Here is a 25,929-nt window from a genome sequence, read left to right on the forward strand (position 1 = left end):
CCGTCATCCTCTTGATCGAGAACAGCTTCTAACACATCGTCCGGATCTTTCGTCTCTAATCAAATTTTGTTGACAATAACAACCTGGTACGCATTGAAATGTACAAAACGTAGACGTTGGCTTTTGGCACGTTGGGGTACATGCTGATCCACAGCTATCGAATGATTCATTGGGACCACAAATGGGATCTGCAAAAATACCTTGAAAATTTTCATAAGATCAATTTAGTTAGGACTTACCTGACAACGAATATCCTAAACAGAGGAATGATAACACTAAAAATTTTATTAACATTCTGTTTCAATTGTAATTAGGATAAGATGGGAAGAGTTATTGATTGCCTTTCAATCTTCCCAGAGTGAATGAATCGATTATATAGCAGTCTGCGAAGATCACGAAAACAATTACTATATTTGTAATCATGCCTATGAGCTGTTCACCTATTTTTATGCTAACTTTTAATTAGGTACATCCTGGAGTTAACAGTAATGGACTAAAGAAACATTTGAATTAAATCGTAGGAAAATCTAAGAAGAGTTTCGAAATTAATATTAAAAAATGATCGAAATAAGTATAATATGTATTATTTTTCAAATAGATTGACAATGAATATTCTATGAATTGTTAGATAGGTAAGAATAGGTAAATTTTAAATGCATGCCTATTGCAATTCAAAAAAAAAGATTAAAAATGTTTTTGGTTAATAAATGTTATTATAGTGTTAAGGATTTTTTAAGTGAAAGGGATTTTGTTTCATTATAGTGTTCATATGTATTGATATGTATTGACGTGATCTACATCTGTTGATATTTGATCAAATAAAGGATATTATTATTATTATTATTATGAAAATCTGATATGTTCAAAAAAGTTTAACATCCATATAGGTACACTCACCGGCAAAAAAATTCGGCCACATAAATTTGGCTGACGTTCGTTGACCATGAACTTAATACGTAATTTTTCATCAATTTCAATTGTTTCTACACCAAATTGAAGATTAATTCTTCGGTATTTAAGCAAACTCCAGAAAAGTTCTCCAAAAATGTTGCTTTTTTAGGGTAAAAAAACATGAGTTTGTAGTCCAATTTCTCAACTCTCACTTTGTACAGTTTATACCCAGTTTCTTATACAAAGACCATCCTTTTCGTCATCTTTTAGTTTTTATTTCGATTTGATATCGTGATATCTTTTGAAGATTCTCCTAAAAATTTCTCAAAAACTGTAAATCGTTTAACCCCCTTTTGGGGATTCTGAATACCGTGTATCTGAGTTTGCGACGTTTTCTAGGTACTTTTCGATTTTAATGCCAATGGACTAGTTTAGTGATGTTGATAATACTACATTTGACACGATAGAATTAAAATATAGAGCAAAACTGATAAATCAGTGAAAAAATTTTGAAAATCCATCAATAAATGAGTGAGAAATAGATTATTTAAATTTACGTATTTTAGCGCGGATTGCTTTGGCCTCCGACACGTCTGTGACGTCACGGCACTGGCCTGTGATCGCTACACCATAAATTACGTTTAAATAATTAGCCGCGCCAAGGCTCTCGCGCTGTTTGTAGTTGTACAGTGTAGTTTTAACTCGAGTTTTGTTTTTATGTCACCATAATGGAAGAAGGCTTAGTGAAAGGACAGAGTGACAATTTGCTCAAAATAGATATATTTGCAGTGATGGAGTTTTTTCTTCACATCCATCTTATGTCAGTGCTGAAATAAAAGGAGTTAAACTTTTCAAGTAAGTATCTACTTTTGAGTTTGCTTCGTCATGGTTCAACTTATAACGATGATTTATTTAAAAAACGTTTCATAAACAGTTTGTAGTTGAGTACTGGTTGTTGAGTGTGATCAATGGCAAAACATATTTATGTGAGGAGTAAAAAGTAAAAAGAGAAAAAAGTAATTTATATGTATGTATATAGTAAGTTATTTCAGCCATCGTGTAACGAACAAAACACGACACGAACGGCACAAGTGATTGTACACCAATGAATTCGTAAGCACTCTGCGAATACCAGTCGTCTAGTGTGTGACGTCACTACACTTACACGTACTATGAAATTATTCTTCCAAGCGCAACTTCAAAGTCACATAACTTTTTCATTTCTAGAGATATTTCAATGATTTTTTCACATTTTTGTTTCATTTTACTTAAATTTTTAGAATTAATCCTTAACAAAAAAATGAAAACTAGTCCATTACTGAAAGGAGACTCTCAAATCTGAAGCATAACCTAAAAACCGTCCCAAATTCAGTCACCAGTTATTCAGAACACCCAAAAGAGGTTAAAACGATTTTTAAGACCTTAAGAAATTTTTAGGGTCTAGATACCTTTTTAGCACTAACTTTCCTGGGCTATTAGTCATACCATCAAAAAATTCACCTCAGGGTAGCGTTTGATCATAACTTGGCTAGTATCTCCGAGATTGGATGCATAGTAGGCCCTTTTATCATCGAGGGCCTGATAAATGATCAATAGTACCTTGACCATTTGCCAGAAATATCAGCATTAGGTAATCCTAACATGTACTGGTTAATGCATGATGGTATTGGCTGGGATCTTGATTGGGCACCCGGATCCTTATGATTTTTACCTCTGGGATAGAGTCGAAGATATGGTATTTGAAGAACGAAGAGCAGACTTGATCGAGTTGAAAGTAAGGATTAAAGCAGCCTTTGGAAGACTAGAAACGGTGGGAGATATCAGATGAATGGTCAAGTATGAAAGAAATACCAATATGAAAGAGGTCGTTAAAGTTAATAAGCTAAAATAAATGTAAATAAATTGAAAAAATAACTTAATACTCCCTAGAGAGTTAAAAAGAGTAAATAAAAAATAGATAAATAGCTGAAATAGCCTCATGCAGTTAAGTACGTTCAAACATCAAAAAAATGATTTTCCCATGTAACGTCTATGGAAACTTCAAACTCTATTAACTCCTCGAAGACCATCAACTACTACTAATTTTTTCTTTAGAATCTGAATAAATGTTATCAAGTTATGTAGTTGTAATCTTATCTTGGATATGAAGAAAAACCACTTTCTTGCCAAAAATTTAAATTTTCTTTTGAATTTCTTATAAGATGAAGCCTATATCTTATTTCAGAAAGAACTTGAGAATATAAGGAATATTATGCAAAAAGTTCGAGCACTCTATGGCTTCCCTATCAAAAATTATAAGCCTGGCAAATACAGGACTTCATTGTGAACCGATCTGTATATAGAAACAAAAATTCAAAATTTCTGTAATTAAAATAGTTTAATATAGATACATTTAAAGGTAATTGAAAAATTTGATGTATCTAGTGCAGAATCTATGTAGTTTTATCATGAACATTTGCTGGTACATTTTCCAGATTTTTCATCCCTGATGAAAGTTGGTTTGCAATAACAACCTGGTACACATAAAGCGATACAAACAGAAGGTTTTGGCTTTTGACATGTTGATGGACACGCGGATCCACAAGCATTGTAGATTTCGTTAGGAGGGCAAGAGGGCTCTGCAAAATATTATTATAATTTTTTTTTTCATACAATTCATTTGTTACTCACCTGACGTGGTATATTCCAGAAGAAGAAATAATAACACTAAAAATTTAAGTAACATAGTGTTTTTTTCTACTTATGATTTGCTGAAAATAACGGATATTTCATTTGCGTTGAAATTTCTAAGAGATACTGAATCCATTTTATATCAAACGTCGAAGACCATATTAGGTATCATTTAAATTATATTATTTAACAATATCTTATTATAAAATCTAATTTCATGTGAACAACATAATTAGTTTATGGAGAGAACAGTAGAGGACTTCGCTATGATTTCAATGAAATTATTGAAGTTATTCAGTTTTATTATATTGGTTTTGTAGTTTTTCTTCTTTAGGTGTCGTCTTAGATCCGAAGGGCTATCATCGAAGCTTTTGTTGTTAAGTTAAAATATTCAATTGATTCGGTCCTTACTTGATGGAAATTCATTATCACATGAAATAAAACAAAGAATTTTCCTCAAATATATTTGACCTGTATTATATTTCGTCAAATTTGTATTCTATATGTTTCAAATTACGACCGGCAGAATCTCCGCAAACAGCGTTGCAAACATTTATGTTTTCTAAAACGGATTTCGTTAAAAAAAATTTCTGGAAAATATTTTTTATTTTGTGAGATGCGTAAAACAAACGCTATTTAAATCTGCTTAGGTGCGTAAAACAAACGCTATTTAAATCTGCTTAGGTGCTCAAGGCTTAAGCAATATTTTTGAGCCGTTCAGTTCTTCCAATGTTACTTGAACTACTTCATAAAAGCGCTTTTCAATCCTAGAGTTGAAAATAATATTTACGCATTTTATTGAATTCTGACGTAGATTTCTTGAGTTAATTCGCTAATTAGAAAGTGATAGATGTGCGTATAGCTGCAGATAATGAAAGTAACCAAATCGTCTTCCGACTGGAACGTGGATTATTTTAGCCAATAGAAACAACTAAATAGTTCTGGTTCCAGAGACGGTTCGCTAAATACCGGGTTTCATTTGAAAGTAGTTAGACAATAAATTCCTTGGCCCAAAATGAATTGCTGGGAATTTGGACAACCTTGTATAATCGAAATATTCTGGATTCCTCCAAGTGACTTTAGATATGCCTTTATCGAACCGCTCCAAATATGGATATCATGGGGACAATTCTAGAGATGAGCCCATCCAGATGAACAAAAAAATTGATGAGGAGATGACATTTTCTTCTGAAATTTGTCAGCCAAATATTTCACTAATTGAATGTTTTTTAAATTTTTTGTTTTGGGTTTTATTGCTTTATCAAAGATGAATGTTAGGATAAACAGATTTTATTGTTTGAGAGTTTTTATTCAGTGCAAAGCAGTTTTATAACCAAACTGGTAATTTTCAACATTTATATCCCAGCGTATGCCTAAAAATGTTGAACTATGAATGGAAATGTTCACTGGTTGAATTTCATTAATCCTACACTGTCCTCTACAGTTTCTATTGAGATAAATCCTACAAGAATATATAAAAAGGTTCTTGGAAAAAAGTGTATCATGAGAACTCCTAATTTCATTGTGATTCCCCCTGTTGTTCAAGGTTTCAACCTGATCTGGCGGTTTAATCCGCATCAATACCAACTGTTAATCATCATCTCAATAGTTTCGAAATAATGATAGGTACGGATTTTATATTTCACCTACTTCAACCTGGGGCAAGGTCAGGTTTTTAAGTTCTTTCATAGGGATGGAATTTCACATGATATCGAAAAACAATTCTAAATACATTCAAGTTGTAGGTACGTCAGCTGAAAAAATTCACATCATTCAGAAAACAAAATAACGGAAATTAATAAATCAAAAAGCTTCTTTGAAAGAACAGTCGAAAACTTAACCCGTATAGTTTGCCAACAAAAACGAACCACTAAAAATTAGGCAAAAGTTCAAGATTCATTTCCGTCAAAGCTACTAGACGGTTTTTTCTCCTGTGTCAGTGTGTGAACCTTATGCGCATAATAAACTCTTTTTTACAAATACCGGCTGTCGTAATTATAGCTTGCTTTTTCATAAAATTTGTAATAAAATAATAGATTGTAACAGTTACATTATCAAGTTTGAATTAAACTTACACTTTAGCCTTGTCTTTTTCTGACATTTTCATTTTTGATTCACTCCATTATCTTTCTTATTATTAGAGAAACACCATTTTACAGCATAACATGATATTATGGAAAATAAAGATCCAAATTTAAAAAGTAAAAACGAAACAAACTAAAAAGAAATAAATTGAACGATAACAGTAACATTACCAAGTTGGAATTGAACTTACACTTTAGCCTTATCTTTTTCCAACATTTTCATTTTCGATTCACTTCATTATCTTTCTTATTACTCGAAAAACATCATTTTATATCATAACATGATTTTATGGAAAACGAAGATCCAAATCCCGGATTTGGATCCGGGCTCTAAGCTGGTCATACCCTGATAACGCTACCGACTTCTTGTTATTTTCTCACAACTCGAGCCAACTTAACTCTTGGCATATCTGGCTCAAAAAATAGTTCTAATAAAAAGTGCTCTTTTTTTATAACAGGTATTCCAATAAAAGGTTTAATTTTGAATAGCTAGCTATTTGGGCGGCGTTTACTTTTAAAGCTGTCATCTTTTGACATTTGGCAAGTGAAAACTACGCCTAAGATGTCTAGGCATCTTAACCACGCCATTACTAAAATGAAAGACACGCTTCCAAAACGCATTGATATTCACTACAGAAACAATCAAAATTTCAGGTATAATATATCCAAAGTCACTTGGAAAAAACCAGAATAAAACAACGATGGATTATTCGATTGACATGAATTTTATTTATCCGCAATATAACCTTGTGACATTACATTTTAAATATGATTTCTGGCATATGACCGCCACGTCTGGCTCGGATGTAGTCCAATCTGGACGTCCAATTTTCGATGACTTTTTCCAACATTTGTTGCCGTATATCGGCAATAACACGGAGAATGTTGTCTTCCAAATGGTCAAGGGTTTGTGGCTTATCCGCATAGACCAATGACTTTACATAGCCCCACAGAAAGTAGTTTAGCGGTGTTAAATCACAAGATCTTGGAGGCCAATTTACATGTCGAAAACGTCAAATTAGGCGGTCACCAAACGTGTCTTTCAATAAATCGATTGTGGCACGAGCTGTGTGACATGTTGCGCCGTCTTGTTGGAACCACAGCTCCTGGACATCATGGTTGTTCAATTCAGAAATGAAAAAGTTAGTAATCATGGCTCTATACCGATCACCATTGACTGTAACGTTCTGGCCATCATCGTTTTTGAAGAAGTACGGACCAATGATTCCACCAGCCCATAAACCGCACCAAACAGTCAGTTTTTCTGGATGTAACGGTGTTTCGACTTACACTTGAGGATTAGCTTCACTCCAAATGCGGCAGTTTTGTTTGTTGACGTAGCCATTCAACCAGAAGTGCGCTTCATCGCTAAACAAAATTCGCTTATGAAAATCGGGAACAACGGCAATCTCATTTTGGGCACTATTTGCAAGCGTTGTCAGGCGTGAATCTATTCATGATGAATTGCCAAACCGAACTGAGAATAAATCACTTGACAGCTGTTAGCTGTTAAATCGGTCGCCATCTTGAACAGTAATGCCAACTTAAAGTTATATACCTCGAAAAAAAAAACACCCATTACAAGGGTTGTCCAAGTTTCCAGAAATTCCTTTGGGGCCTGTATACTTATTACTTAACAATACTTTCAAATAAACCCCAGTATTTAGCGGTTCGCGGTATCCACTTCAAAAGGGACATCTGGCCGAGCCTTTTTATGGACTAGTTCAAGTGACTTTGGTTATACAATACAGTCACAGTTCGCAAAACTAAAGAACTTTTGGGTCATTGATATGAAGCAACTTCTTGCTCTGCAATGGTGAAACTTGTGGAAAAATGTGAGCTGTTAGCGATGTGGAGAATGGGGATCAGTATATCCAAGCATGATTGTTGAAATTTCTTTCCATCCTCAACATGTCACTGTTTGCTGCGGTTTTTGGAGTCATTGGAACCCTTATTTGGAAATGAGGCTGTTGCAACTGTTACGGTGAATGGTCTGCTATAATGACTGATTTTTTTGTGACCGGAATGGAAAGAGAAGGATGCCTTATTATTTCTCGAAGAGGTGATCACAATTGACCACCTAAATCTTGTAATTCAGCACCCTATCCAGAGCCACATAAAAGATAAGGTCTATGTCAATGCGCCACAATCGATTCAAGACTAAAGATGGAATTCGTGAAGTTATCGATGGCATACAGCCGCAAATGTGCGAATTTGGAAAATGGAAAATTTAATGAAAAGGATATGGTGTTGCACCCATAGCTGTTACTGCCATTTGTCTTATAATCTAATATTGTTAACAGGGAACACCACCACGTGACATACTCATGATCTGATGTCAATATTTGCCCAAAGGAGGAGGGACAAAAATGATCAGTAGTAATTAGAAATGTTACACGTTGAAAGGTTGTATTTTACGACTCTTTTTATACATTTTCACAAAATCAGAATTTCACCTCTTATGTTATGATTTTTGTTAAGATTTTATTTACGAATATTTTTAAAATATATCAGTGCTTTGTAGGAATACAATATCATCAATTATTTTGCGAAGAATGAAAAGTATTCAAAAAAAATTTTTTCATTATCAAATTAAAAATATTGAAATACTACAATGTAGATTATTTTTTAAAGAAATTATGTGAAAACTTCATCAAAATTGGTGAAGAAATATCTCTTATTTCGTTTTGAACTGAGCAGTTACGTGGTGTTGTTCCCTTTCAATGGTAGGTATACCTTCCTCTTTACAATGAAATAAACATCGATCAATTCCTTTCGAAATATTGCTTTTTTCGGTATTAAAATGAAAGCTCTTATTAGAAAAGCTTTTTTTTTCAAAATTACAATGAAAACGTCATATTTTGAGAAACAAGATACTCGAAAAGTTCTACTTTTTCACTGCCGATTGGAAAATTGTTGCTATATCAACGATGAATTACTTTTCCGTCCACCGGAGTGAAAAGTGTAGCCTAGCAGCGCAGCTCAGCGGCGGCAGACCCTAACGAGTCGTCACTGCATGGAACTGGACCACCAAATATGAAAACATATACATTTTTAGGTTTAGGTCAGTTAGTATTCATGGGGATAAGGAATATTTTCTGAAATTAATCAATAGTAATCCACCACAATTATTGCTTAGAAAACTGAATATTTATAATAAATTCTAGAGATCATTTGATAAAAATCATTCAATTTTCGATGACCTTGTAACTGACGTTTTGTTTTCTGTCAATTAAATTGACAAATCATAAGATGTTATTAAAATTATATTGAATTAATTTATATATCCAAAAGATTTCTAGGTTTTATTCAGAAATCAAGAGTGTTAAAATAAGATTAAACGCAAAATACCATGGACGGAAATAAAGATGAAGCTGAAAGATGTATTCAATTAGCTGAGAAATATGTGAAAGAAAACAATCGGGAAAAAGCAGAAAAATTCCTTCACAAAGCTGAACGTCTATTTCCGACACAAAAGGCTAAGGGTAATTCAAATGTAACTGTAGCCCTTATGTTCCGAATATTAATGAATATGATTTTCAGATCTCCTTGTACGAGTAAGTTTGATGTCTAATATATCAGAAACACAGCTACCAAGAAAACGGAAAGTGAGCCCTAAAAATGAGGACATTCCTAAGACAATTGATTACACTCCAGATCAAGTGGAGGCTGTTAAAAGAATAAAGAAATGTAAGGATTATTATGAAATTTTAGGTGTCAGTAAAGATGCTACTGACTCGGACATAAAGAAAGCTTACAAAAAATTGGCACTACAGTTTCATCCTGACAAAAACAAAGCCCCAGGATCTGCAGAAGCGTTCAAAGCAATAGGTATTGTGAAATTTAAGCTTCAATAGGTTCAAGGTATTATTCATGCAATCTATTTCCTGTAGGAAATGCTGTTGCTATATTGACGGATGTTGAAAAACGTAAACAATATGATCTGTATGGTAATGATGAGGATAGAATGGCAAAGAACTCTCGTTTCCATTCACATTCATTCACTAGGGGTTTTGAAGCAGAAGCTACTCCTGAAGATTTATTCAATATGTTCTTTGGAGGTGGCTTAGGAGGTTCTAATGTTTACGTTAGAAGGGATGGACGCTGGCAAAGACAGACCTCTAATCATCATGAAAACCATAGGCAAAGGAATGAGGTGATGTCACATTAACTTCATATTGTTCAAAAGGGTTTTGAAACAATAAAATAACTTTTGTTCTTCTATTTTCAGCAAGGTGGATATGGCGCTTTTCTACAATTGCTACCAATTATATTGGCAATTGTTTTATCTATGGCATCTAGTTTTATTATATCTGACCCACATTATAGTCTACAGTCCAATTCGTAAGTGTATATTTCTTTTTAATTTCTTGCTGAGATTCCAAAAACCTTTTATGACATTAAATTTGAGAATTGACATAAAAGGGTAAATAATTGATTTCTGGTAATTCCACATTTTTGAAGAAAAAATGTACATAGACTTGACCTTGTCATTATGAAAAAAACTGAAAACAATTTATAGATATTTTCATAAAGAAGCTTCAACTATCTCTCCAAACAATTTTTCACATAACTAAATAGGCTATTTGACAGTATATAAAAATATTTAGATTTGGTTATATGTGTTGAAGCCTTGGTACCAGTACACCTGTACTGATTTAAGGTCAGATAAATAAGGATTATTATTATTATACCTTAATTCAATCAAAAAAATATCAAAAAAATTTCCTCAAATAGTGTTTCATTAGAATGTTAATAACTTCGAGATTTTTACATGGAAATTTCTATTTTTCTAGCTGATTATTTGATAGGATATCAAAAATCTGCCAAGTAGCTCATTATTAACTACAAAAAAACACAATAGACTTTGAGTTCCCAGAGCAAAGTAACTCCTGACACGGTAATCAGTAGCACTGTACCTTTCTGAGATATACTGATGTTAATAATGATCAAATACAACACAAAAACATCTCACTCACATTTTTTTATGATGCTACATAGTTTTGTGCCAGTTGAAAAATGTCGACATGTAAAATTTCCATTAAAAGTACTGAAATAATTCATGTAATTTTCTTTAATAACTAGCAGATTAGAAAGTAACGCTCCAAGTTTTGATAAATATTGCGATACTATTGAATTTTAAGTACTACATTTGAGTGTGATATATTCTTGATAAATGTTTATTTTTTTTGTAGGAAGTATTCGGTTCACAGGACCACCCAAAGTTTGAAAATCCCCTACTATGTGAAGAAGAACTTCCCTACTGAATATCAGGGTTCCGTTCAGAGGCTGGAACTGTCTGTAGAAGAGGAATATGTGACTGGTCTACAGCATGCTTGCTATAGGGAGAAAAATTACCGTAAATGTTTCACTTTACTATACTACAGTATTATTAATATATTACTCTATATTTTGAACAGCTTATGCCAATTTTTTGGGTTGACTAGTGATAATATCGAAGAAGACTTTTTTCCTTCTGATCCTGACATTTGCGAATTTTAAAGTATTGTGGACCGTTCGAAATATAGAGAAATATATAATATTGATTGTCTCAAAATCTTTGTGTATCGTATGTTTCAATAGATTCTTTTTTGATTGCATGTTTTAGTGGGTATAAGTTTAGAAGTTTGCATAAAATGATTACATCAAGATACATGCATGTTTCAGAATTTCAAATAATTCAACGATATTTTCAGTTATGCACGATATCACATTGAGAAGAAAAACTTTTCGAGAAGAAAAATTAAGATTTTTGAAAATCATTCAGATCTGTTGATTTTGTTCTTGAGGGGTACATTTTTCTACATAAAAATCATAAGAAATCATTTTATCCCTCTGCGCAGCAATTCCAAACCCCTCAAATTTGAATAGTGAAGATTGGCCTCGTGATAAGTTGAAAAGATCTTTTCCTCCTGACCATGACAGTGAAAATTTTTTTCAAAGTCTGATTACGTAATATTCGGTTCGAATATGAAATACCTTTTAATTATTCATTATTATTATCAAAACTTTACTTGGTTTTTGAAGAAGAATGGCTTTTGCATGCTTGTTCAAAATTGTATTGATATAATTTCATCACGAAATTTTGCATGAACCTTAAATAAAAATGTGGATACTTTTTACACAATGTCATTAAATTTTTTGGAAGAATTTTCTTGAGGAAACAAAAACGCATTTAAAAGTAAGAAATTCACGCTTGGATGTTGTATTTTTCTCCTCTCGATAAAAGATGTTTTACAGAATGATTCATTAAGAATGCCCAATCTCTGAATTCTAGATTCTATAACAACATGCCTTAGACAATAATTCTAGTTTCCGAAATACTGAGTGTTTAAAGTTCAAATATGGAATTTGATTTTTGCAATAATTTTATGTTTTTACAATTTCTATTTGGAAATAGTCATCTTCAATTTTTTGGATTGCGGATTGCCAATTCGGACTTAGTTTTGTTAAAAGAGAGCGCAAGTTACAACACTTGGTTATGTTTAGTAAATCAGAGTTTTTTTTTCGGTTGAACTATGAATAAAATAACAATATCAAAAAGCGTTAAATTCTATTAAACACTAGAGATTAAATTAATGAGTGAAGTATCTTCTACATCTTTATGAGACTGTTTTATGCAAAGTCATACATTTATCAAGGAAATGGTTTATCTAAACTGTACCCAAATGTTTTGTCAAACAATTCTGCCTTATTCCGTGAGGAATAATTAAACACACTTGAGCCAGATCTCTCATGTAAGCCTTAAGTGATTCAAAGGGCTCAATTGATGCTTGAATGATGAGCGCTCAAAAGCTCCTGACTTCATGTCATTGTCTCCCCCAATTTTTTTCGATATACCTACTGCTTGAATTTTCTATGATTCTGACGTCGCTATTAACACTAAATTTAACACGAAGCTTGGAATTGTTAGTCAACATACCTTTTACGGTTAAGCGCTGAAATTTTCGATTTTTCTCCGACTCAGTATCAGTAGGCGCATAGAACTTCTCAAATTTTTAGAAATACATACACAGGGTGCATCAAAAAAGTGTAATTGACCAAACATGTTTTTTTCTTATATAACACCCTGTTTTTATTGAAGTTTCAGATTGGATGAAATAAATGAATCCAACTTGGAAAAACCTAATGAATCAAATCATTTAAATGAGATTTTGAAAGCGAATATTTGAAGAATATTATACTCGCAGTTTGAAATGGTTATATAATGTCCAACGATCCACATATTCAGTTTATAAAAATGTATCTATTCAACAATACATCAAATGTAAATGATAGGACCTAACCTAATGGTTGAATCTGTTATTGATACAGTAGGTCGTGTCTATGTACTTATAGTCTATTCACTTTAGGAATGAAATGACATCACATATAGGGTATGGACCGTATATCACCTTGGTTATTATCGTCAGTAAGTTGGTGGTCCGTAGGTATATGTCAAATTCATCAAAAACTGGTGGCTATTTCCTCAAACTTTGGTGAGTTATCTGTCACCAGAGCAACCGTACTTTTATTCTGGTTAGGTTCGGTAACCACGCCCACTCCGGTTGGCAGTTGTCCTTTTAATTTTCAGATTATTGTTTATGAATATTTTCCATGACATCTTACACTCAAAAACTTTATAATTTTAATTATGAAACAAATACCCTTCAGATGTAAATAACTATTAGTTATTTACAAATTAAAAGAGATCAACCATTTATCACCTCCAAAATTCTGTCAATGAAAAATTTAGTTGACAAGTGTCAAGCGGTCCGTAAATACGAAGCAGGTTACCTGAAAAATTGAAAACCACTAGTAATCGCTCTGATATTCTCGGAGATATACGGACCATACCCATAGTGAGATTTTGGTACCGACCAAAAACTTCTTGTAACTGCTTGAAGCGTTCACAAATCTTGGGATATTTGCTCGCCCTACTGTTTGTAATTGAAATCTGATATTCTCATTTTTATTCTTGGTTTGGTTTAGTGACTCAAATAATATGACAGTGTACAGTGCATCCCATTTTGGGTGAGACAGCCAGGTTTCTCGCTTGTTATTTAAAATAGAGCCTTGCGGTTTTCACGTTCCTGTCCTACTTTTTCGTAAAACTCAAGTTGGTCTAATCAGATTTTGCATAACTGTTTCCGTTCAAGAGATACAGGGTGATTTTGGAAATTGATACTTTTCGAACCCCTCCTTTATCTCCGAAGTTATTAGAAATAATGATGAGCTGAAAACTACGTCTGAATCAGAATTCTGCGTAGAATCCAGTGGCGTACTCAATTTTTTTTTTCGGGGTATGGTTTTGAAGACCATATAATTTTTTCAATGGAACACCATGTATATCATTCCTTCGTTGAATTCGTTATTTTTTCCCTTCAAAATGATGTATGATACTATGTAGGTAGGATGTTCAGAAATGTTAAAAAAACACTAAAACATCAAATAATGATGATTTTTTGTAAATGGGCCATGAATTTCCTAAGTTTCAATAAGAGGATTATTACTTTTGATTGTTAAAAGTAGTAGTTGATTGATGATACAAACATCCTTTTTGTTATTATGGCTTCAATGCATTTGGGAGCATTGTTTTATCAAGTAGGCATTGGAGAGAAAAAAAACCAATCTGATCTATCTGTCATCGCTATGAATTATTGTTAACAATTATTGATTCTTTTTTGATATGGAAAATCCATTGCCCATTAACAAAAAATCATCAATATTTGATGTTTTAGTGTTTTTTCAACATTTCTGAACATCCTACCTACATAGTATCACACATCATTTTGAAGGAAAAAAAAATAAGGAATTCAACGATGTAATGATATACATGGTGTTCCATTGAAAAAAATATAGGTTTGTGTTGAATTTTCAAAACCATACCCCGAAAAAAAAATTAGTACGCCACTGGATTCTACGCAGAATTCTGATTCAGATGTAGTTTTTACCTCAGCATTATTTCTAATAACTTCGGAGATAAAGAGGGGTCCGAAAAGTATCAATTTCCAAAATCGCCCTGTATCTCTCAAACGGAAACAGTTATGCAAAATCTGATTAGACCAACTTGAGTTTCAGGAAAAAGTAGGACAGGAACGTGAAAACCGCAAGGCTCTATCTTAAATAACAAGCGAGAAACCTGGCTGTCTCACCCAAAATGGGATGCACTGTACAGTACCATGCAAATTCAACAGTTTTTTCGAAATTGAACGCAGAATAGAAAGAGTGGGTATAATTATTTGAACAGCCACTTGATGTTGATTTTATGTTAAAACTTGGAAGAAATTCACAGCCTGTTCTATGACGTCATTTCACGCGAAGATGAAAAATAGGGTTTTCCAATAAGACATTTGTTTCATTTTGATATAAAAAGAAGTATCTATTGAGAAATCAATGGATGTTTACTTCATTGTAAAGAGGGAGGTATGCGGTATGCCATTGACGCTGGAAAATGATGGCCGCCACGGCTACGATATACTTTTCATGAAATTTTCGATGATCAATATCAGGCTGTATAACTTTAGAATTTCCTCTTCAAAGTCTTGAATCGATTGTGCAGCTTTGGCATATACCTAATGTTTCTGATGGTGCTAAAGCAAAAAAAAAGGTGTTGAATCATAAGATCTCAGTGGTCAATTTAATCACTTCTTCGAGAAAAACACTCTCAGGAAACTTTTCACCATTTTTATACTGAATTTTAACAAATTCCATTGTGTTGTTGGAGCGTGTGTCGTTCCATTTTTTAGTAATGCCGTAGTTTTTATTTACCAAATGTCAAAAGCTGACAGCTTCAAAGTGATAGCTTCCCAATAGCAATTAATTAGCGTCTCCTCAGTTTCCTTAGATTCATATATAGATAGATAATATTATTGCTTTATCAACAAAATAATATTCACTTTCAGGTGATTCGATGATTTGGAAGGCTAGGAATTTTGGAGATAAGGACCTATTCCAAAGTGCTCAGAATATACCACTTCATTCTTGTCGAAAACTCGAAGATTTGAGACGTCATGGATAAGCAGGCGACTTGGAACATGATGAAACTATGTGTAACTTTCAACATGTTTTTTATAATTCAACAATAATAAATTGATTCTCTGTAGTTAAATCAAGGGTTATTATTCAATTCGAAGAGATTTTTGCAATATGGAACTTTTAATAGATCGAAAAATTATAGTTTTGTGATTGCTATTGAGTTTGTAAAGAAGTATTCCTCAAGTACACAAGAACTATTGTTGGATGTTTGCAATAATATAGGATATGTTTTAGGATATTGGCTAGTCATTCAAGTTAACTTTAATTCCTATATTAGAGAGCTTCTCACAATGTATTCAACATTTTATTGTTATTCATTTTTGGTATATATTTAAGTTATAATAAATTATTGTTGGTACATGTGTTGATATTATTATTATTGAATTTCAAATTAAAAATGTATGGATCCGATATTGGAAATTATGTCTGTAGCTAAAATTTTTTTTGTTTTAGTGAATTAAACATTATCCAATCTCCAAATATTGACATAATAATTTACATAAAAGGAAAAATATGAAAAAGTTTTTTCATTGAACAAAACCTAAATACCTACAAAAAATACCGAAAACAGAATATTTTTCATAATAGTAATGATAACTGACAATCATTTTTGTTTTATTATCATATTCAACAATTTTTAGATTAAAAATTGTGTCTGCAGTAAGGGTTAAAAAAATTTCGGGAATGACCATCTAATTGAAAAAAAGATAAATTCCCTGTCAATTTTGACTTAGTTTGTCGCTATCTGAATGAAATTTTACTTTCAAACCCGGGGAATCCTTGTTTGGATAGTTTATAAAAATATTATGTTGCGTAAATTGTGAAATGGAAAGTAACAAAGATGAAGCTACACATTGTTTAGATATTGCAGAAAAATGTATTCAACAAAAAAATTTCGGAAGAGGCATAAAATTCCTGAATAAATCGTTGACATTGTATCCTTCTGAAAAAGCTCAAAGTGTGTTTTTCTTTCATTATGCCGGAAATTATTTTGACCTTCCATAAATCCTTTTTAGCAGTTTGTGATAATTCTCCACATGCCTTATAACTTTATATAAATATTTCAGGTCTACTCAATTCAATACAAGATTTGCCATATCAGAAAGATTGTCGTCCATCTTTGGAACTAAGAAAAAAAATATCACCAAAATGTAGGACCCGTTCGCATACACCTGATGAATTAGATGAAATAATCATTCAGATTCTGAATTCGCATAATTATTATGATATATTGAAATTAGATAAGGACGCCACTGATAAAGAAATCAAAAAGTCTTACAAACAACTTGCGCTAATACTCCATCCTGATAAAACGCAGCAACCAGGCGCAGCTGAAGCTTTCAAGTCAATAAGTAAGAATTAGTAATATTCATTATTATATTCTAGTGTCTTCCACATGTTCATTTTCTTCTCGTGCAATGAAATCATAAAATCAAGTTATTTAATTGTACCAACTAAATTTCACAGTACAGGTTTGCAGGTCTCGTTTTAGCGTTTCTGCAACCCCGGCAGAAATAACGGGTGTTTTTTTTTTCGAGGTATATAACTTTAAGTTGGCATTACTGTTCAAGATGGCGACCGATTTAACAGCTGTCAAGTGATTTATTCTCAGTTTGGTTTGGCAATTCATCATGAATAGACTCACGGCTGAATAACGCTTGCAAATAGTGCAATTTTATTTCGAAAATAATGGTTCTGTGCGGAATACGTATCGCGCACTACGTCCATTTTATTTTGTTTAGCGACGAAGCGCACTTCTGGTTGAATGGTTAGTTCAACAAACAAAACTGGCACATTTGGAGTGAAGCTAATCCTTAAGTGTATGTCGAAACATCCAGAAAAACTGACTGTTTGGTGCGGTTTATGGGCTGGTGGAATCATTGGTCCGTACTTCTTCAAAAACGATGATGGCCAGAACGTTACAGTCAATGGTGATCGGTATAGGAGCCATGATTACTAACTTTTTCATTCCTGAATTGAACAACCATGATGTCCAGGAGCTGTGGTTCCAACAAGACGGCGCAACATGTCACAAAGCTCGTGCCACAATCGATGACACAAGATTATCTTGCGGATAAAATTCATGTCAATCGAATAATTCATCGTTGTTTTATTGCAATTTAAAGTTCTATAGCTCTACAAAAAAACACCCTTTACAAGTCGGCGCCCTTGCAGGTTTGGGATTTTGTACTAAGGGAGGGGAGTTTGGGGTGGTGGATGAATTTGTATTCAGAGATTTATAGTGGAAATCTCCACACACATTCAATGAAAAGTAATTTAGGAAAGAAAAATGTATTGAATATAATTATTCTTTAGGAGTTTTTTAGTTATAATTTAGGGAACGTGGAATGTAATAAACTATATAAAAGTGTTGTGCTGAATTCTAATGAATGAAATGATGGACTTTATGAATTGAATTCAGGTTTCAGATTCAATAACTATAAACATAACTTTTTATTCTCAGAATCATTGTTAACAACGAAATGAGAAAACGGCGAACAAAACATAGGGAAAAAAACTTATTAAAATTACAATCTATAAATTTCAAAAGAATAATTTAATACTTCTGAAATAGAATAAGGTTCAATTTCTATAATTAAATTAGTAAGTTTGCGTTTGAATTGTTTGAAATATATTATATTCAGGAGAGATTTAGGAAGTTTATTATAAATTTTTATACACATATACTGTGTGTTTTTCTCTGTTAATGTCAGACGATGTATAAGTATAGGGTAGTTAAAATGGATCTTCTTGCGTGTCCTGTTTGTATTATAAAAATAGTCGAAGTATTGCGGATTTTATTTAAGGAAAAAACGCATTCTAAGATGTATACACCGAAAAACGTAGGAATTTTATTTTGTCTGAGGCTTTCTGCCTCTACAGGACTCCCATTACTTAATTCAGACACAGCATAGTCCTCAGAGCGGATTTTTGGAGTATACAAATTTTTCTCTAATTCTGTGGTTATTCCGTTCATTCTTCCACATCTTGTAGAACAAAATCGTGCGAGAATATATCAGAAACGCACAGTTTTCATGGTTATTTTTTATTATTCTATGGTGGTACTCCGAACTTTCCGCCACGGCTTTATCTGTCAATTCATCAATTTGCCTTAAAGAAATCAGTTCTGCCAACCAACATTTTTCAATGCAAAAATCACTAAAATATATTTATGGAAATATTTCATTAATTTCAATGAAAATGCAATGAATTAGAGAAAATAATGTATAATACTCGTACAGAAGGCTCATTCTACCACTCATTCATTCCAAAACTCGCCACTTCGTGGCTCGTTTTTGAATTTTGAACTCGTGGAAGAATATCAATGCCTTCTGCACTTGTATTATAATAGTATATTCTAGAACAAGTTGCAGAATGGGCTCCTATTCCAACACGAATGCGAAATTCGAAAACGAGCGACGAAGGAGCGAGTTTTGGAAAGCATGAGTGTTGGAATTGCCTTCTGCAACGAGTATTAGACGATATTTTCTCTATTTCAATTCAATCAAGTTTCGTGAAATATTGTCGAAATTCAATGAAAAATTCAGATTATATATCCTAGTGACTTTTTTATTGTATCTTGGCAGTTGGTGTGACTGTTACGAAAATTGACAGATTACGGAATTTCAATTTGAATCGTATGTTTCGAATTTAGACATAATTGTCATAATTTTCAATTACCCATTAAATTCGTAAATTATATCTGACGAAAACGATTTAACACTACCAGAATTAAGAGAATTTGCAAATAATGTAGCAAATTATTTCACTATATCCCCAAATTATATTATATTGACAATTATTGACGTTTGTCGAAATTTGATAGGATTGGAAGTCAGCATAGGCAACCACACGAAAATAATATCTGAAAACAATGCTGTAATGAGTTCATTACAGCACTGTTTTTAGAACTGTAATGGACTCATTACGATACTGAAATAGAGAAATAACTATACCGCTATCAGAGCTACCATCACCTCAATGACAATCCCATATCTCATGAGAGATTCGAAATTTGCGAAACAGATAGATCTCAGAAGGTCACCATCCATGTAGGTCCCAGTTCAGAAAACAGTCAACCTGAATTCCCAGGAACCTCGAAGTGATGCCTTGACTGTAGTGTTGTTGAAGTCGATAGACGCAGGAAAGTATTGTTTAAATTGAGAAGTTCTGAATATTTCGGTTTTATTGACATTCAATGAAAGCTCATGTCTTTATTTTGCACTTATGGCATTGGCACCATCAACAAACAATAGTAGCCTTATCATTCTCAAAATGGAAAATCGCAAAGAGTCTGGCAGATCATTTACATTAAACACAAAAAGAAGAGGCCCCAGAATACTACCCTGAGGTACCCCTATATTAACAATTTCATCGTCAGATATATGAATGCTGTTGCCAGTGTTGAGTGAAACTCTTTGTTTTCTACTCTTCAGATAGCTACGTATCAATTCAAGCTGGGAGTCTCGAATGCCATACAAATATAATTTTTGTAGGAGTTTTTCTTGGTTTACACCGTCAAACGCTTTAGATAGATCCATAACGAGTCCAATAGATACTTCCCTACCTTCAAGTGCGTCAACAATACCGAAAGTCAACTCATAAAGAGCAGTGGCAGTGCTTCTCCCCCGGAGATAACCATGTTGGTTTCTCGAGAAGATCCCAAATTTATGGAAAAAGTTGATTAATCTGTCCATCAAAATCTTTCCAAAAATTTTCGAGAAAGCAGTGAGCAGTCTGATTGGGCGGTAGTTGCCAATATAATCAGGATCGCCCTTTTTAAAGATTCTTCTGTTAAGTTTCGACTCAAGAAAACGTTCGAGCATATCGTTCTTTTTTTCTTTAAGATGAGTAAAACAATCGGATGATGCGGATGGACCATTATTTTCAATTCGAATGTGCCCAAGACGAGGTATAAAAACAAACGAATACATGTTGCAAAGATGTTTGAGTTTGAGATTAGTGATATAAAAAATAAATCAGGAAAAATTGTTGAAATTTCCTTATTAGGGTTCCTAGGTTCTCTCTTTGTTTGTCTTTTTCTGATAACCTTTCACCATTAATGCTAGAAAAGTTAGAATGCTTGATCCTTATCGATTTTTCGGTAGGAAATGCTGCTTCAATTCTTACCGATGGAGCAAAAAGAAGGGTGTACGACATTTACGGACCAGAAGAAGTCAACAACTCCTCGGCCAGTTATAGTTTTCGATCTACCTTTTCAAAACATGACAGCGAAACTTCTGTGAACTGTTCTGAACATAATATATTCGAAGAGGATAATGGAGGATTGTATGATAAACCCAAAAAAGTAACTACAGATTTTATCCAATAAATTATATTGTTTTCAACTTTTCATCTAACGTATAAGTCATATTGGAAGAGCATTATTTAATGATCCGCTCTGTCTCAAATAGATTTCTATTATTACTACTCTAAATGCATCATGCATCAGAATTTTATGTACGGTATTTTGAATAAACATTCCTCTATTACAATCATAGGAAGAAAAATGCATAAGTGTGTGTTTTTTAAAAAAAAAATGTTGTTTTTGGCGACCGTTTTCAAGATTATAGGATATTCGATGCTCTTTTACTTTGTATTTAGAAGGTTTTTTTCGTTCGAATCATACTTTTCGGGTTTTGGCTAGACGTTTTCGAGCCAAATGTCGTAGGTGCACCCTCTCTCAAGTAGTTTCGTCCCGAGATCGCTGGTGGACTCTTCAGTTCGGCAACCCAGCGATCTCAGCATAAGATACTTTCTCGAAACATTGTGGAGATGTGACTCTACTGCAACGGGGCGACCACCATAAACCTGCCAGAGCCGATGTAAAGTGTGGCGCGACGCCCATAACGCCATCTCTCGGGCAGACAGAGTCACTACAGGGTTGTAGGCGGAAAACCGAAGGTAGGTTAGGTTCCCCAAGTTAGCACAAGTGTAGTAAATCGGAAATTTAGAAATTACTGAAATTATTGTAGTAAATCGGATATTTGGAAATTATTGAAACTATTGAAATTATTGCAATTATTATTCAGAAGGATGGACGATAAATTCAGAAGAGCGGTCGAGACTTGTGTAAACTGATCTTATCTTGGAAGCAGGATATATTCTTTATCGATTATTGCTTTTCATTACTTATCGTCTCACTGCGTTGGTGAAATCGATAGGTATATTTTTCACGGATAAGAAAAATATATTTAGATACGGGGAAATCTTGGCTTTTCTAAGTTCAGTAAATGCTTTTTGGTCACATATGACACAGCAGAAAATCCGTCAGGCTGTAGGCAAAATCGAAGTATGGTTCTTGCTGAGATCGACAGAAAAATCTAGTTTGAAGCCGAGGTGAGGTCTGTTGACGAAAAATTGAAGAAGGATAAAAAAAATTTCTAACCAATGATATAATTGGCATGGTATCTTGGGCAATTGTTGGGGCGGTCTTAGATAACTACGAGGTTACGATTTTGTTGAGGTTGAAGGAAGAAGTCAGTATCGCTTAGGGTCTCTTTCTCTTATTGAGAAGGGTTGAGAATTCGAACGTCGGTCGCGAAACCGGACTTGGATTAAAACAATTTCTTTTGAAGATCAGAGTAATTTTTAACAAGGTTGAATCAAAAATAAAGGAAATTTAGTAGATGATAGAGAGTTGAAGGAATTTTTAGTTTTTAAGGAAGAAGGAATTGTTTTAACTCTAAGAAAGGTTGAGTTAGGTTAGAAATTGTAAAACAGGGATTTTTTGGGGTAAAGTTTTAGAATTTGTTTTGGTATGAATTAGATTAGCTCGGAGTGCGCGAATCGGGAGTGGAGTTATTAAAAAGGAATTACACGTATTGAGTGAAAAGTTTGCAGAAATTAAAACTAGGTTTAGGCAGGGCCTAATTACTCACCTAGCACCGCGGGATATAAGGGCAAGTTAACAATCTTTTGGCTATTTAATTTTTATATGATGATTTTTGAATACTTTTTCGATGAAAATGAGTTTATTTGAGTAGTCCCGATTCTCCCAAGTTCAAATGTTGGTTATTTTGCTAATCATTTAACTTCTTTCACTTGGAGACCTGGGGGAAGGGACTGCTTAAGTTTTTCAGCCTTTTCCTCATTTGTGATAACCAAGGTGTACAGGAATCTTGAGCACCTTACTTTGAATTTGGTGTTATCCACATTCTTCTTTATTTTTACTGATTTGGCGTCCTTCCTTCTCGCCGTTAGGAGGAACTCCTTGATCTCGGTGATTTCTCTTGGCATTTTGTAGATTATTTCGGTCAACAAGGTAAAACGAAAAAAGGGAATAATAGATTATTTTAGACATTTTTTTTTAATCATAAAGTTTTGTCCGTTTAGTCAGAAATAATAACATTTCGTGGATATTGTAATTTTGAATATTTTTTTATTTTTCTTCATTATATTTAAGTGTAAAATTTTAATCGACTTTCATTAACCCAGAAAACTAATCCTGTTCCTAGAGAAAGAAAGTCAACTAAAAAGACCTGTCCATTGAAGCGACGGGCCGGACTCACACATAAAATCTTTGTGAATTTACATAATTATTCATTCTCCGAGACCTCTGGAAAGCCGCTCTTCCAGGGGTTGAAAGAACATCTCAACCGGAGATAAGTGAACGTTGGTCAACATTCTCTGACCAACACGTTCATGACACAAGGGTCAAGAGTTCGAAAACTCAGCATTCAATTTCACGAAAATTTTGAACTTACCACATCACTCAATAAGTCCTGGGCCACCAGGCCTTATCCTGGCCCGTATTACCAGGTGATCCTTACAGAATCTGCACTCGTCGTTTTCTGCTAGATCCATTCTCATAAGTTGTTTATCATTATTTTTTTATAGTGAACTGATTTCGTTCAATTGTTTCAATTATACCAATTTTTTTCAGCGTGAGAAATTATCCCTGAGGTTGATATGGCCAATCATTTTTGCAATTACCCTTACAATTGTTACCACGTTTTTCATGCACGATCCATTATACAGCTTCCAAAAATCTCCGTGAGTAACTGCTAATTTTGGATTTATATTTCAAGTTTATTTTATTTGCTTGTTCTTGCTCTTCATCTTTTATGCCTAAACATCTGTAATTTAAGAATGTTAAGCTGATAATAATTTGATGTCAAAATAAATTCCGCCCTGTCTCTCGAATTGAATATTACTTGAAATGTAAATTGTTTTTCTCTATAATATTCAACTCCTTGACACTAAATAAATATATATTGTAAAACAATATGATTATTTATGCATATTTATAGGAATCAATGAAGAAAACCTTAATTCTTATATCAGATCATGATTTTATTATTAGTTTTGATTTAGTTTATCTCTGAAGGTGAGTTTTGTCTAGGTATAGGTAGTTCACTTTAAGAATTAATACGATTACGAATAGAAAATAGATGAAAATAAAATTCCAAGCATTTACAAGCAATAAAATTGGATTTTCTGTTTCTTCGGGAAATTTCATCAATGTGGCAAATAGTCTCTTAGGTTTAGCACTTCTTAAATGAAATTTTAGTTAATAATCCTCACGAAATATTACATAACAACATCGTCATTATTTTATAAATAGTAATTCAATCATTTGTTGCTAAAAAAGGGGGTTACCTGGAAATTTTTTCGGAAGTTTTGAAAATAGGTGATTTCATAGATTTCAATGTGCTCTTTTCGAAGTCCAACTTTGTCACCATCTTGGAAAAATAGCGCTCAAATTCAGTATCTTGGTCCTTACCGACACATTTTATGATCAAATATTTATATAGTTTTGACTTGCCATAAAACATCTAGATAATAAGAAATATTAACAAAAAAGATCTTATTGGATTATCCATTTCAGGAAATACCCAGTGCTGAGGTATACACATAACTTGAAAATACCCTATTTTGTGAAAGAAAACTTTCTCATGGAAAATTCTGGTATGACCATCTCCCTGTTGGACAACGAAGTTGAAATTGAAACAATCACAAATCTACAGCATGCCTGCTACAATGAGAGAAGTTACCGTAAATGTTTTTCATTACTTTGGTATAATCTACTGAGGTTGTTTGACTGATTTTTTATGGTTATTGACGGAGGTGTTTCAAAATGACGATTTATCTACTTGATTTTGAATTTCGGTAATATATGTATAGGACTGTTAATGTTTGATGTATAATTGAAATCCTCATATTTTTTTCGTCTTGAACAAAATAATGTTGAATTAAAAATACTATAACAATGGATGTAGGTACACCCCGAATTCGGTTTGGGGCCGGTTTTTTATACTTTTCAAAAATTTCTACTACTAGGAGTGCAACTAACAGTGGAATAATTGATGAGTCGATTGAGTCTACTTGATGAAGTTAATTCAATATAAATTTCAAAAAATTGACAATATTATGTCCTTTCCCTTCACGATATAGATATAATATATGTTTGTGATATATTTGGTTTATTCTGGGGTTTATTTTTGTCTTGGAATTCAATTCCAATTCGAAAAACGACAACATATTAATAACTATCCAAAAGAAAAATCAAAATAGCTCACTTTTATAGGGTAACCAGAGGGAATGGCGCAATGGCGAAACAGGGGTGGCCAATAGGGGGCCAGATTTTTTTTTGGGAGGGGGGGTGCAAAGTAAAGCGAAACTATAGTTCTGCTAATTTTTTAGCCTTAGTATGTCACATTTTAGGGGGGGCCACCCCTGGCCCCCGTCTAGCATCGCCACTGGTATGGCGCTTACTTAAGGAAAACACCGTCTAATTTTAGGTGCCATTTCCCTTTCTCCTATTTCCCTTAGGTACATGTTATTTAATTTTTTTGAAAATAATTCTGTGTTCATCAGTTATTTTCTTATTTCAGGTAATTATTTACTTCAGTTGGCTAGGAAGAGGCAAAATTCTGAGGATCTATCAGGTCTGCTACAAATGAGATCACCCTCGTGTGAAAATCTACGGGAAATTCAAAGAGTTTTCTACTTACTTGAACTAGAATAAATTATTTGGGAAAAATTGTGGTGTATTTGCTTTTTATGATTTCGACCTTTTTTTGACAAAATAATACGACACCTATGTCTTTCAATTTGAATATATGAATTTGAGCAGTCCTCATATTCAATTCCTCAAAATTATTCAATATTCTCACTAACAGCCAGTATATTCGAATATCAAGCGTTAAGAGGTATTACGACCACATGGCTTTCCGCATATCAGTCAAATATTAGGTTTCCATTTATTTCCCCTATGGTGCTCCTGCGATGACCAAACTTTGTACGGTGTACAAAGTTGTACATT

At 33.3% G+C, this 25,929-nt stretch overlaps 3 protein-coding genes across 4 annotated transcripts; 2 read left to right on the top strand and 1 right to left on the bottom strand.

The window, feature by feature from the left end:
• Window positions 1-3,721, bottom strand: LOC123673438 (chymotrypsin inhibitor Ani s 6-like). Its single transcript, XM_045607918.1, has 3 exons — window positions 3,562-3,721; window positions 3,342-3,509; window positions 1-188 (listed from the first exon to the last, which is right to left on the bottom strand). The coding sequence occupies exons 1-3, from the start codon at window positions 3,614-3,616 to the stop codon at window positions 4-6; spliced, it is 408 nt and encodes a 135-aa protein (XP_045463874.1). The 5' UTR covers window positions 3,617-3,721; the 3' UTR covers window positions 1-3.
• A 5,160-nt stretch (window positions 3,722-8,881) lies between these two features.
• Window positions 8,882-16,020, top strand: LOC123673916 (dnaJ homolog subfamily B member 14-like). The gene is made up of 6 exons (XM_045608682.1): window positions 8,882-9,130; window positions 9,189-9,476; window positions 9,539-9,801; window positions 9,877-9,989; window positions 10,841-11,004; window positions 15,530-16,020. Exons 1-6 carry the CDS (start codon window positions 8,998-9,000, stop codon window positions 15,643-15,645), a joined length of 1,077 nt encoding a protein of 358 aa, XP_045464638.1. The 5' UTR covers window positions 8,882-8,997; the 3' UTR covers window positions 15,646-16,020.
• A 358-nt stretch (window positions 16,021-16,378) lies between these two features.
• LOC123673918 (dnaJ homolog subfamily B member 14-like) lies at window positions 16,379-25,667 on the top strand. 2 transcript variants are annotated; one of them, XR_006746564.1, is made up of 6 exons: window positions 16,379-16,620; window positions 16,730-17,014; window positions 20,771-20,970; window positions 23,548-23,657; window positions 24,493-24,773; window positions 25,499-25,637. XR_006746564.1 is itself a non-coding variant. In XM_045608683.1 (6 exons), exons 1-6 carry the CDS (start codon window positions 16,488-16,490, stop codon window positions 25,630-25,632), a joined length of 1,029 nt encoding a protein of 342 aa, XP_045464639.1. In that variant the 5' UTR covers window positions 16,379-16,487; the 3' UTR covers window positions 25,633-25,667. The 2 variants fall into 2 exon arrangements, 1 of the variants encoding a protein (XP_045464639.1); XM_045608683.1 differs by having other exon boundaries at window positions 24,493-24,659; window positions 25,499-25,667.
• Window positions 25,668-25,929: the final 262 nt, after the last annotated feature.

This window comes from Harmonia axyridis, chromosome 2 (assembly GCF_914767665.1).
Source record: "Harmonia axyridis chromosome 2, icHarAxyr1.1, whole genome shotgun sequence".
NCBI classification, from domain to species: Eukaryota; Metazoa; Arthropoda; class Insecta; order Coleoptera; family Coccinellidae; genus Harmonia; species Harmonia axyridis.

What these genes read in the sequence shown, in the direction of transcription:
- LOC123673918 (XM_045608683.1), top strand. Translation starts at nt 16,488, where the DNA reads ATGGAAAGTAACAAAGATGAAGCTACACATTGTTTAGATATTGCAGAA. An exon ending in TGTATGATAAACCCAAAAAA is followed by an intron (nt 20,971 to 23,547) that starts GTAACTACAGAT and finishes AATTTTTTTCAG; the next exon opens with CGTGAGAAATTATCCCTGAG. An exon ending in CTACAATGAGAGAAGTTACC is followed by an intron (nt 24,660 to 25,498) that starts GTAAATGTTTTT and finishes TTCTTATTTCAG; the next exon opens with GTAATTATTTACTTCAGTTG.
- LOC123673916 (XM_045608682.1), top strand. Translation starts at nt 8,998, where the DNA reads ATGGACGGAAATAAAGATGAAGCTGAAAGATGTATTCAATTAGCTGAG. An exon ending in TCCGACACAAAAGGCTAAGG is followed by an intron (nt 9,131 to 9,188) that starts GTAATTCAAATG and finishes TATGATTTTCAG; the next exon opens with ATCTCCTTGTACGAGTAAGT. An exon ending in TATAGTCTACAGTCCAATTC is followed by an intron (nt 9,990 to 10,840) that starts GTAAGTGTATAT and finishes TTTTTTTTGTAG; the next exon opens with GAAGTATTCGGTTCACAGGA.
- LOC123673438 (XM_045607918.1), bottom strand. Translation starts at nt 3,616, where the DNA reads ATGTTACTTAAATTTTTAGTGTTATTATTTCTTCTTCTGGAATATACC. An exon ending in TCTGGAATATACCACGTCAG is followed by an intron (nt 3,510 to 3,561) that starts GTGAGTAACAAA and finishes AATATTTTGCAG; the next exon opens with AGCCCTCTTGCCCTCCTAAC. An exon ending in AAAATGTACCAGCAAATGTT is followed by an intron (nt 189 to 3,341) that starts CATGATAAAACT and finishes GTATTTTTGCAG; the next exon opens with ATCCCATTTGTGGTCCCAAT.